General features: G+C 35.8%; 2 protein-coding genes across 4 annotated transcripts; one reads left to right on the top strand and one right to left on the bottom strand.

Annotated features, from left to right (window-relative positions):
• On the top strand, nucleotides 214-3,930 carry LOC109207880 (uncharacterized protein At1g04910). 3 transcript variants are annotated; one of them, XM_019370896.1, is made up of 10 exons: nucleotides 214-372; nucleotides 1,351-1,437; nucleotides 1,553-1,646; nucleotides 1,795-1,877; nucleotides 1,970-2,058; nucleotides 2,206-2,326; nucleotides 2,412-2,555; nucleotides 2,731-3,056; nucleotides 3,156-3,396; nucleotides 3,489-3,930. In XM_019370896.1, exons 1-10 carry the CDS (start codon nucleotides 343-345, stop codon nucleotides 3,792-3,794), a joined length of 1,521 nt encoding a protein of 506 aa, XP_019226441.1. In that variant the 5' UTR covers nucleotides 214-342; the 3' UTR covers nucleotides 3,795-3,930. The 3 variants fall into 3 exon arrangements, with proteins under 3 accessions (XP_019226441.1, XP_019226429.1, XP_019226435.1); XM_019370884.1 differs by lacking the exon at nucleotides 214-372 and adding an exon at nucleotides 404-1,134; XM_019370890.1 differs by lacking the exon at nucleotides 214-372 and adding an exon at nucleotides 405-1,134 and having other exon boundaries at nucleotides 1,807-1,877.
• LOC109207901 (nucleobase-ascorbate transporter 2) lies at nucleotides 4,070-8,876 on the bottom strand. Its single transcript, XM_019370905.1, has 14 exons — nucleotides 8,510-8,876; nucleotides 8,301-8,398; nucleotides 7,778-7,954; nucleotides 7,072-7,172; nucleotides 6,900-6,975; nucleotides 6,732-6,791; nucleotides 6,318-6,502; nucleotides 6,070-6,166; nucleotides 5,903-5,989; nucleotides 5,242-5,300; nucleotides 5,073-5,164; nucleotides 4,907-4,984; nucleotides 4,653-4,813; nucleotides 4,070-4,559 (listed from the first exon to the last, which is right to left on the bottom strand). The coding sequence occupies exons 1-14, from the start codon at nucleotides 8,601-8,603 to the stop codon at nucleotides 4,347-4,349; spliced, it is 1,578 nt and encodes a 525-aa protein (XP_019226450.1). The 5' UTR covers nucleotides 8,604-8,876; the 3' UTR covers nucleotides 4,070-4,346.

Raw genomic sequence — 12,431 nt, 5'->3', positions numbered from 1 at the left:
AATCTCCACATAATGTAATTATAGGAAAATTAGAAAAAGTTCTTTTTAAACTGTCTTTTCATGTGTATAAAAGATATAGAAAATAAAAAAAATTTAAGTAGAAATAAAAATATAATAAATTAAAGAAGTATAGAATGGGCAACCCAATCGTTTGGTATCAAAAGTTAGTTAAAAAGGCCCCAAAGAAGAATTGAAAAGGGTAGTTTTCTTGTAAGAATGAAGAAGTGTCAGGGGTTCTTGTTAGCCATTTTCCTCTTCCAAAATCCCTATTAAAAGAACACAAAATCAAAAGCGTAAACACCAGACTTTCTCATAGTTAGGTGGGAAGTAGTTTTAGTAGATATGTCAATCTTTTTCTGTATTCTATTCGAGGTCAGCTTTATAACTATCCTAATATTCAACCTCTTTTCTTAATGCCTTAAATTTTACTCATATGTTATTTCTGGATGATCCCAGTTTCAGTTTGGTTGTATATGTCACAGTCACCAGTTTCTTTAACTTTACTTGCAATTTATGCATAGACGTTTCAGTTTGATCTATTTTTCATGTAACTTTCTCAACAAACTTCAGTTGAAGACCAATTCTTGAAATGTGCATTCACAGAAATATTTTAAACATAGTTGTGGTATTATATTCTAGGCATTCAAAACATATTAAAAAAGAAAAGGAGGAGACAGTGTAATTGATCTTTGCTTCTGTTAAGTTGGAGCTCAAACTTTCTGAGCTATTAAGTTGTGAGAAAAAATGGGAAAACAACGGTCTCCTAGAGGTCGTCGACTGGAGAACCAGGAATTAGATATATCATTTGGGGTCAAAGAACATGAATTTCGAAGTTTAGATATGCTACAGGGAGGTGATCCTCCTTTAGGAAGAAGGTTATCAGGGGGAGATTACAATTGGGACAAAGTTGTTTTGTCCAAAGGGTTGAAAAATGACTCTGTTAAGTTCATTCCTTCTAAAGGAATTCATGTTGGGAAGAGGCAAATGTGGTGGCTGCATAGGCATATTAGGTCTATAGTTTTCACAATTTTGTTAATGGGCTTTCTTGTCCTTTTAGATTCTCTTGTATGCTTGATTTTTGACCCCGCAATGCTTCAGAATAATTTTTCTTTACAAGGCTCAAGTAAGACCAAGGTATGACATTGTGATTCCTATAGTCTCCTAGCAGTCATTTTACGCCTTTCCAGATAACGATGATATAGAACAACGCTAAGGTGATAGGAACTATGATTTTCACATAAGTCCCTAGTATACTGAATTGAATGTGTAAACATGAATTTCTTAGAATATATAATATGAACTCCGCAAGGTGATTTATTTTAATTTTGCTATCTTATTTTGTATATGAAGGTGGAAATGATAGAGAAAACAGGAAAAGAAGGTCCAGTAAAGCTGCATGAAAGGCTGCTAAATCTGGCTGCTGCTTCTCTTGCAGAGGTTGTTGTGATACTCAACCTGATTAAGTTCTTTGGAAATTGCATTTAAAACCATAGTCACTAATGATCCTAATATAACTTCTACCTTTTATTTGTCTTTCTTTAAATTGCTGCAGAGGGAGTTTAAGCAAGAGTCATCAAAGTTATGGGAGGAGCCATACCCTCAGGCATCATCTTGGAAACCTTGTGCAGATAAAACTAGTCCACAAGGTAAGGGTATTTTTGCTCTTATGTGTAGTTTGCTCATACATGAATTATGTTGGTTTACTATATGCATCTTTAATTGTTCCATTTCTCATATCTGAGAGTAGGTGATTCACTCTTTGAATTTTGAATTCCGGTATATAATTGTTTAAAGTTGTCAGGGCAGGGAAACCTAGAAACATCACTGGCTATATACTGATCAGCGCAAATGGAGGACTAAATCAACAGAGAGTTGCTGTAAGCATAGAACACTGTTCTTTCCTTTTTACTATTATGTTTGCTTATTCTTGAATAGATCATGAAATGAAATTTTGTAATTGTGCCTGCAGGTCTGCAATGCTGTTGCTGTAGCGTCTCTCCTAAATGCCACTTTGGTCATTCCCAAGTTTCTTTATAGCAATGTCTGGAAGGATCCTAGGTTTGATATATTTGTCTGATTCTAATTGTCCCTCTAGTTATTCAAATACCCAAGAAAAGAGGAAACATTGTTTTACAGCCAAAATCTCTTCCACCAGTTGGCTTAATTTAACAGCAAGCTATAACACTCTTTTTGCTGCGAGCACAGCCAGTTCGGGGATATATATCAAGAAGACTATTTCATGGATATGTTGAAGGACGAAGTTAATATTATAAAGGAGCTCCCTCCTAATCTGAAATTACTTGATGTAGAAGCAGCTGGAAGTCTTGTACGTTTTTCTCTTTAGTTGAAAAGTTGGGACAGATTGTATTTACTTGGAGGATAGCTTATAATACCTTTTTTCCTTTGCTTAGATAACTGATGCAGATCTCTCAAAGGAGGCTACACCTGATGAATACATTAAGAAGATACTTCCCCTCCTCTTACGCAATCGAGTTGTTCACTTTCTAGGATATGGAAATAGACTCGGCTTTGACCCATTGCCATATGAACTTCAGGTGAAGAGCATTCTTTAATTGTTTGATTGGCTAGGGAATATATGTATGTTTGGTATGACATCTGCAAAAAGTATCTAGATTGTGCTACTTATTCATAAGACATTTGTATAAATGATCAATGATGGCATTTTTGTTTTTTGTTCTTGTTTATAGACAAATTTGTATTTTGTTGCAGAGACTAAGGTGCAAGTGCAACTTCCATGCCTTAAAGTTTGTGCCAAAGATCCAAAAGACAGGTTCTTTACTGGTTAGGCGGATTCGGAGGTATGACTTTGCAAGGAGCACATTGGATAAGCAACTTCTTGGAAACTTAATGCCGCGTGTTGACCATAGTGCAGCAGAAGGCCCTTCCAAGTACCTTGCTTTACATTTAAGGTTTGAGATTGATATGGTGGCCTACTCTATGTGTGAATTTGGTGGTGGAGAAACTGAGATAAGGGAACTGCAAACTTATCGACAAGTCCATTTTCCTTTACTTCTTGAGCGTCTTAAGGAATCAAAGTATAGTTTCTGCTGTGCAACAGTTACACACCTTTTAGTTTGACATAGTTTGAGGGATAGTTCAATTGACCATAAGTTTCGGTTTACTGGTGTCTGCAGGTCTCATTCTCCAGAGGAGCTAAGAAGGATGGGCAAATGTCCACTGACACCAGAAGAAGCAGCACTAGTTCTCGCTGGCCTTGGTTTCAAACATGGAACATACATCTATCTTGCTGGTTCTGACATATATGGAGGTCGATCAAGGATGCAAGCTTTAACTACCCTCTATCCCAACCTAGTGACCAAGGAAAATCTTCTCACACCAAGTGAACTCGCGCCATTTAGAAACTTTTCTTCTCAAGTAAGTTGCTTCTGATTTGTAGGCATGGGAATAAACACACGAACACACAAAAACGAACACATTATGTTAACAACAGGTCACTTATAATGCAGCTTGCAGCATTGGACTTCATTGCATGTGCAACATCCGATGTATTTGCAATAACAGACTCGGGCAGTCAGCTATCATCCCTTGTGTCAGGGTTCAGAACATATTACGGTGGTGGTCATGCTCCCACGTTGAGGCCTAGCAAGAAGAGGCTTGCTGCAATTTTGTCAAGAAATAAGACCATAGGATGGAACAGTTTCGAGGAGAAGATCCGAAAGATGATTGATGAAGGTCAGAGAGTGCAGGTACGAGGTCTTGGTCGTAGTATTTATCGACACCCCAGATGCAAAGAATGCATGTGCAGGCATTAGAGTGATCAAACTTTTCCTCAGCAACTCCAAATTCCTTGTCCAACAGTGATTTGTTGTGTAAAAGAACATTAGCAGATAGTACATAAAGTTGGCCCACTTTTATATCAAATCCAAGTGGAAAAAGTGTTTAAACTTTGCTCGCGTCCAAAAGCTTTTGGCAAGTGAATTTTTGCTTGCACCTTCGTCATTGAAGGGATAAGGTAACTGCGAAATACTTAAAACTTTTGCTTGCATCCAACAGAGTATGGTTTAAAATGAAATGTAACAGTACTATCTTTTAAGAAAACCTTTTCATTATGCCAAAATAGGCCTTGACATTTATGGCTACAAATAAATTAATAAATATTCATGTCAATTGATGTCTACTTCCTAAGATAGTGCATTCCTCTTTCAATCTAACTCTTCTACCTAGAGAGGTCTTCATTTCCTTTCATCTCCAGTCCTTTGATCCAAATGTATCATTAGGGGTCAACAACCCTGAGATAGGATGAGATAAAACTCTTATCACTTTAACCTCCTTCCCTTTAGTCCAAAATTGTATCTTTAACACGATCATGAAGGTGGAAAGAAGCGGTTGAGATTAAAAGGGAGAGTGTAAAACTCTTCATTTCGGCTATCCCCCTTGAAAGTCCTGAACTTCACCCACCATGGCATTCCCCTGTCTTTGGCACTGTCCTTGTATTCCAGTGTGTTGTCCAGGAACACAGAAACCATCAATGCCACAGTCGGGGAAGACAGAAAGATGGTGTTGAGAAAATCATTGAACTGCATATTTACAGGAGAACCAGATATCAGTTACTAATGACTTTATAGGAAATCAACAAATTTAGAAAGTTAAGTATAAAATGCTTGGCTCACCCATCCAGCCTTAGTATGGGCAGGACCATGAAAAGCAGCAGTAGTGTATTCCCTGAAGTACTCGGGAATAGATAACCCGAGGAAGAGAGAAACACCAGCAATGAAGAGGTTTCTCATTGAGTTCATGTTTGTGAACTGCAAAAATGATAATCCCACAGAAGCTGGAAATAAAAGAAATGTTTATCAGTTGGGGAAGATAAACAAAGAGATATACAGAATGAAGTTGTCAGGAGATGAGTTACTAAGGTTCTCACCAACAAGACCGAACAAGACACAATATACAGCAGCGAATATTGGGAAAGGTATTGATGCAAATAATGCTCCAAATTTGCCTACAAATGTCAAAATAATGGATTGTTTATGAGGAAATAAGTCAAGACTAGCTGAAAGATACTTCCAGATGTGGCAGGAATCACCCACCTAACAGTGAGAAGAAGATCATAAAGCCAGCTGAAATTTGGATAACTCTGCGGCTACCCACGCGAGTGCTTCCAAGAAGACCCACATTCTCACTGTTATCATAAAAGATATGTCAAACCCGAGAGAAAAATCACAGAGAATAAAGTAATATAGGACTTGAGTTACTAACATAGAAACTGTGCACCCAGTGGCTGTCCCAAAAAGTCCACTAAACAGGATACCAATACCCTGCAAACAAAAGTTCAACATCAGTGTCTAGCTATATCTCCCTAAAACTTCACATAATATGGGGCTTTCTGTGATTCAATCTTTTTTCAAGAAGAAATTATCATTGGAGAGTTGAAAATCAAAGTTTTCTGCACTTAAAATATTTAACGTTTTTTCAGATCCTCACTTAAACACTACCAAGCTAAGGTGTTAACAGGTATGCAGCACCTAATATTATACTTCTGTTTCAAGAATAAAAAAATTCTGGGAATTTGAGAGTCAACAACATTATATTCTGCATTTAAATTATGCAAGTAAGATCCTCTTGGAAACATTCACTACAACCAACCTATAGAATGTTCCGGGTTTGCAGAGACTAGAGAATCATCACTGTCATGAGAACTCCAGAGGCTCAATGTATATATTATTTATATCCAGCTGAAGTGAATTTTCATTTGATCACTTGACAAACCAAGATTCAAAAGGTGAGATTTGGAAAAGGATTGGAAGATCTAGGCTGCTAACATCATCTATTTATTGGTATTCAACATAAAACATGATATTAAGGATTCATACAAATTCTTTTACAAGAAAACATGTTTGTTACAAGTTACTGCACAAACCTGCCAGCCAATGCCACGGCTCAGAACATGAGCTGGGGGTGGTGTCGCACTTGCTAAGCGAGATGCTGCTTTATATGCTCCAGTTGACTGAAGAAAAGAGTAAGACTTAGCTGTGTACAAAATGGAAAAAACATGACCACAATCCATCAATTTTATTCAGGTTTAACCTCAATCAAGGAGACAAGCACAGCAGCCATCATTCCAAAAGCATGACCAGCATCAAAAGTAGGAGCTCCCCATTGAAGTGGATATGGAATCTTTATCCTGAATACCAAAGTGGACAAGATATGAACTTGAAACCTCTAATAAAATGTGTCGTTTATCAGCCCCTACTGTAAATTCTAGAGTGTGCCGTTATATAAACAGGCTACATTATTCATCTAAAAAGAGGAAGAAGCTGAAATTGGATATCAACCATGGTGCAGTCGAGATGAGGTTTGCTCTATCAGTGCGGCAGTGTTTTTGGGTAACCTCTGGGTGATGTTTGTATGCACCACTGGCCGTTAGGAGGTGTGCATAAGCCCAAATAACCGTGATTGACATAATTAGAGCAAATCGTTCCATCACCGGCAGTTGCCTGAACTGGAAGTTTTTCAAATACTGTGCAAAAAATGAATTAATCATCAAGCAGCCATTTTGAAGTTCTCTTGCATTTATATTTATGAAATAGAAGACAGAAAAGTTTGGAGATAGCACTGTCGTAATTCTCGACGTTGCAAAAGAAGACTGACTGGCCAAAAATATGAATTTAGTTTCACATAAGCAAGAAGCAAACTATTAGATTTTGGACCCAAAAAAGAAGACTTAACGCTTCAAAAAAGTGACATACCTGAGAGAAGATCACAAATAAAATGAACATTGGTACACCAATTTCCACACACTGTCCAGCCTGTTATAAAGTTGCACAAGCATAAAACAGTAGTCAGTGTAAGCTGACAAAAGCGTACAACTGGATATAACAATAAGTTTTGTTTTGGTAGATAAATCCTCAGCCTACCACTGGGAAACCCTTGTCGAATAGACCAAATCCCGCCAGAGCAATTACCGGAACCATTCCCAGTGGGCTGAAAAATCTGAAGTATTCGGCAAGTCAGTATGTTGAAGCCATTAAGATGAGAAACAGTGCATGATCAGTGTAAAACTACTTCATCTTTGGGGAAATTTTTAACCTGGAACAAATAGCCCAGAGTTGACTATAGCCCAAAATAATCTGAACGCTTGATGCTACTATCAATGCACCCTGTATTGCTCTCATTGTACTTAGGAATCTCTAGAAGCGAGGACAAAACGAAAATAAAGAAATACTGTTAGTTTTCTCTGGAAGAATATTAATAAGTCAAGAAATGGCTACTAAATTTGCACTCCTTAAATAAGTCAGCCATTCATAAAACACTACAACCACTTCTAGGATGAAGGGAGTTTGCAAGATTTTACTTGACAAGTTAAAGAACACAAAAGCAAAAGTGCTAAGACTGAAAGAACAAAAACAACGGCAATACATGAAATGGATGCATATTGAACTAATCATTATAGACCAATAATCACTTCCTACTTCTCCCGAATAGATCCTTGTGATCCGGCCCTTCCCGGACCCGCACATTAGCGGGAGCTTAGTGCACCGGGTGGCCCTCTCAATCACTTCCTACTTCATCATTATGAGCAACAAAATGCAGCTAGCTATCTTGAATCCAATCGACGAACTACATACATCATACTGCACACTTAATCAGACAAATCACCTACTATTCTCGTTTTCTTTTATAATAGAAAAATCACTTAGAGCCAACTGGTGCACCGGTCAAAACCCGATGGATAATGGGCCCACCAATCTATATCTACTTAAGTTAATTCACCTACGATTCTTAGAGTACTTACTTCTTGAGGATCAGTAATCCTTGTCAACGACGAATCATGGATTATGGAAATTATGGGTACCACAAAAGCCCATGACCCTCCAATTACAGTAGGCAAACGGGTTCCAAATAAAGTTTGTAGGAGTGTATTGATTCCTTCCACAAAAAGCAAGGTCTGCACCACCCTCACTTTGTCACCCTGCCATTTAAGAATAAAAAATGCCACCAAACATGACAACATCCAAAATCAGCAGAAAATAATAAATAAATAAATAAATAACCAAGCCATAAGCAAATGGGATTTTTTTTATTCATGATAATTTTTTCTACAAGTCGGTTCAAAATCAAGCATAAGAATGTGAAAGACCATTCAAAGTAATTTAATGTCCAAGACAGTGTTCTGTTCATTCTTTTGATTTGTAAAAATGACTCTTCTCTTTTCATGAAGGAGTTATTAAATTATTTTTGAGTTTACAATCAACGAAAATACATGAACTTTGGCAAGAAAAAAAAATAGCATGAAAACTCCAGAAAAAGTAGCTTACATCAGTTCCACCCATCAAAGGAACAAGAAATGAAGGAATCATAACAGCAGTCCCCAATGCCAATATATAATGCTGAAAGCCCAAAGCTATAGCTTCCCCTGTTTCATTCACACATCCAAATTCAGTTCAAACAGATTCATCTCATGCAAAACACAAAGAAATCAAATAACAAGCTCATTCATTTCAAAAAGATACAAACTTTATCATACCCCAAGAAGGATTAGAGTCAATACAATACTCCAAACCCTGAAGCTGGTCCATTGGTGGATGACTAATTTCTTCAGGTTTAGGAGCAGCTGCCATTGCCTTAAAAACTCTTAATTCTTTCCACTCAAAACTCAAATGGGGTATCAAAATGAATCAAGAAAGATGTATATTAGTTCAATGCAAGTGGGGTTTTAGTGAATCAATGAGATAACAAAGTAAAAGCTGTAAACAACCAAAGTTAGTGAAGAAAAAAAGCAAAAAAAAAAAGTGATTGGAGAGAGAGGGAAAGAAAAAGAGAGAAAGAGAGAAGTCAAGGTGATGTGATGTATATCGGTTTATATATATATAGACTATAGAGAAAGAAGATTTAGCAGCACCTGCAACCCACTCTTTGAAAGTGAATTTTTACTTTGCTTATTAAGGTTTATTTAGTGTTCTTTTGGCTTTGATAATGAGAGTGTCCGTTAATTTTTCATGTATTCCGGAAATGCCCCTGAAGGAACTTCCTATGACACCTCATGTTACCGTTGGTTTCTGTTGTTTGCTTCACTGTACTTTTTTCTGCAACCCTCTTTATTTTTCATCTTTTAACTCAAACTTCATTAAAACCCCTTTAGACTTGTGTTATCACAAATTAATTACCAGTACTGTACTAGATTATGAATTAGTAATATTTAGTATTACAGAGACATATAAATTAATTATTTTATAAGAGATATGATTGTGTGAATATTTCTTAAAATCCTTTAAATTCTTTGTTAAAAATATTGTTACCAGAACACGTGAATCTGATTTTGATTTGATGATAGGCAGAATACTTGGGAAGTTTTGGAAAACAGAAATATTTGAAAAAGAAATTATTTGAATTGTAAAATGAAAGAATTTTCCTTTTCAGTTTAGATGAATTCCTGACATTAAAATAGAAATTATAGTCACTTCTTTTATTCAAGCAACTAATTTTAGCCAAGTACGAGGATGTCTTGACTTATTCGCGGTCAACTGACTTTTTCTTTGACTTAGATTGATATATATGTGTAATGGTAGGTGAAATAAGATTTTGGTTATGGACGAAAATGGCAATTTTATGATTTAATTTGTAATTAGAAGTTGAAAGTTCAATTGATATGCTATCATATTCGGTTTCACTATTTCATGTTATTTTTATGTTAGATTCCAATACCTTTTATAGAATAAATATGAAGGTTACTTGGATTTTGTTGTTCGTTTCTGTCCATTTTTTGTTTTCCATTTCTGGTTAGAGCAATTAATAAGGTGGCGATTGTTTCACCTTATGCAAAAACTGAATTTGGAATTCTTTTTATTTTTTCGCAAACTATCTGTTTGATGGAATTCTGCAACAAAAAGAAAAAGAAAAAATAACACGTATCTTTTGGAAGTTTCATAAGGTTGCGATGAAATTTAAATAAAAACTGTGTGTGTGTGTGAGTGAATAAATGTGATTGTCCAATCTAGTGCTAGATGCGAAATCTGCAAAGTAAACTTTCAAATAACAAGTGAACTTTCATGACTAAAATAAATTTAAAATAATAACAATCAGAGAGGTCAATACAAGTCTATATTTATTATTTAGGAAAAGACTTTTGCATTTCATGTGCAATATGTAGTTGATAAACAATTGATATAAACTACCTGAACGAAACCCTCTTAAATGTTCTATACCTTTGCATTTAGAAATATATTTATAAATAAAATAAAAAAGCAAGAAAGAGAGAAAATAATTGGTGAAAGTAGAATCTATGAACACCATAAAGATTCTTTAGTTATGCAGAAACAGAACAGTGTCTGAGTAAGACCCAACGTGTGAAGGGGACATTAAAACAGTATATTAATTTCATCAACGTCTCTCTTTATATGCAAGGACAAGAGGCAGCTTAGATATTCGAGCCTATTTATATTTTATAGTAGTAGTATATTTGATATGGAAGATTATAAATTCTAAATATCTTTGGGCTCAAAATTTCTCAACTTTTTCCCTGCAAAAACAGCGAAAATTGAGGGATTTTTCTCTCTTCTGTCTACTTCACAATAATAAGTATACTTGCTCCAAGTCCAACAAACATTCATGATGATAGCCAACGTGGTGGGGTTTTGTTTTATAGACGACTAAACAAATACAAGAAAATAGTACTATACTATTTTTACTTCCTCCCTACTCATTTTATGTAGTCATATATAATCGAACACGGAATTAAAAATAGAGGAAGATTTTTGACACATCAATAATATATAAACATATTATATTATATTATATTATATTATATTATATTATATTATATTATATTATATTATATTATATTATATTATATATATGTTATTCTAAAATAGCAAAATTATAATACCAAGTTCCAACAATTAAATGAGTTGAGACTTGGGGTAACTTGCTAGGAGTTTTGCATGTCTTTTCTTATTTCTCGCCCCTCATAAAAAGATGAACTTTCAAATTATATCATTAATAACAAAATGAGGTTAATAAAATTAAACAGTTTTTCAAACATGATAACCTTTGTACCACATAAAATGAGGATGCATAGGAAGTACAACTAATAATTTCAAAAATGTTTTGAAAGATTAACCTGGTCAGATTTATGTCTATTTTTTTTTTTCCTCTAGTTAATGTCTCTCTCATTGTCCAATATATTAAGAAGTCAAATCCAGGTGTATGTAGGTATGTTCTATTAACACCTAAACTTGATTCGGTATAACTATTAAAATACATATATGGCCTTATTTTTTTCAAAACTATACATGCATTTGCAAACAAGAATTCTGATAAAAAGAAAGCATATGTAAAAATAAAAAGTGAACTCTCTAGATCGCATAGAATTATAATGTCACGATCAGGATTTTTCACCCTCGGGAGTTGTGATGGCACCTACTAGTGAAAGCTAGGCAAGCCAGTTATTCCAGTTATTTAACTATTTTCATTCTAAATCTCTTAACAATCCCAAAACAACATAATAAAAGCTGCGGAAATAATAATAACAAAAGAAGAGTGCGGAAGACGAAATTTGATAATTTAGATTAATACAAACTGCGGAAGTCTAAGTACAACTCTACCCAGAATTGGTGTCACAATCTCACAGACTGTCTAAAAATACTACAAATAAGTTCTGAATAGAATTACAGGAATCTGTCTCGGCATAAGTAAAAACAGAAAGAAACTGATAGAAGAAGACGCCGAGGCCTGCGGATGCCTGCAGGACTACCTCGGGTCGCCTGACGGTCTGGAAGCAGCAACCTCACTGTGGTCCAAAAGCTGCAGCACCGGGATCTGCACACAGTGTAGAGTGTAGTATCAACACAACCGACCCCATGTTCTAGTAAGTGCCTAGCCTAACCTCGGCGAAGTAGTGACGAGGCTAGGACAAGACTACCAAATAAACCTGTGCAGTTAAATCATATACAGCGGAAAAATAAAGGCAGAAATATACGGGTAAAGATAGGAGGGGGAAAACATGCTGCGGGGAAATCAAGTAGCAACAAAAAACCAATAAATAACCGTAAAGAACACCATAACTCAATTATCAGCAAGAATCAGGAAATCAAAGACAAGTGCATGGCATCACTCTTCGTGCTTTTACTCTCGTCCTCACCATAAGAATCAATATAATCGGCACGGCATCACCCTTCGTGCTTTTACCTCACATAATCATGGCACGGAATTATCCTTCGTGCATTATCACTCATATCATGGCACGGCATTGTACATCGTGCGGCACGGCATCACCGTTCGTGCTTTAACCTCACAATATCGGCACGGCATCACCCTTCGTGCATTAACACTCTCTCACAAATATCATGCAAGGCATCACCCTTCGTGCTTTTACACTCTTCCTTACTCAAACAACAATCACAAAGCAATAAGGGCAAGGGAATCAATAAAATTCACAATGAAATCTCGGC

Source organism: Nicotiana attenuata, chromosome 2 (assembly GCF_001879085.1).
Source record: "Nicotiana attenuata strain UT chromosome 2, NIATTr2, whole genome shotgun sequence".
NCBI classification, from domain to species: domain Eukaryota; kingdom Viridiplantae; phylum Streptophyta; class Magnoliopsida; order Solanales; family Solanaceae; genus Nicotiana; species Nicotiana attenuata.
Note: the sequence above shows the minus strand (reverse complement) of the source record. Positions and strands in the feature narration are given on the sequence as shown.

Coding starts and splice junctions, on each gene's coding strand:
- LOC109207880 (XM_019370884.1), top strand. CDS start 745: ATGGGAAAACAACGGTCTCCTAGAGGTCGTCGACTGGAGAACCAGGAA. Junction 1,135..1,350: donor AAGGCTCAAGTAAGACCAAG/GTATGACATTGT, acceptor TTGTATATGAAG/GTGGAAATGATAGAGAAAAC. Junction 2,327..2,411: donor TAGAAGCAGCTGGAAGTCTT/GTACGTTTTTCT, acceptor TCCTTTGCTTAG/ATAACTGATGCAGATCTCTC.
- LOC109207901 (XM_019370905.1), bottom strand. CDS start 8,603: ATGGCAGCTGCTCCTAAACCTGAAGAAATTAGTCATCCACCAATGGAC. Junction 6,976..7,071: donor CTCTGGGCTATTTGTTCCAG/GTTAAAAATTTC, acceptor CGAATACTTCAG/ATTTTTCAGCCCACTGGGAA. Junction 4,814..4,906: donor TGTCTTGTTCGGTCTTGTTG/GTGAGAACCTTA, acceptor TTTTATTTCCAG/CTTCTGTGGGATTATCATTT.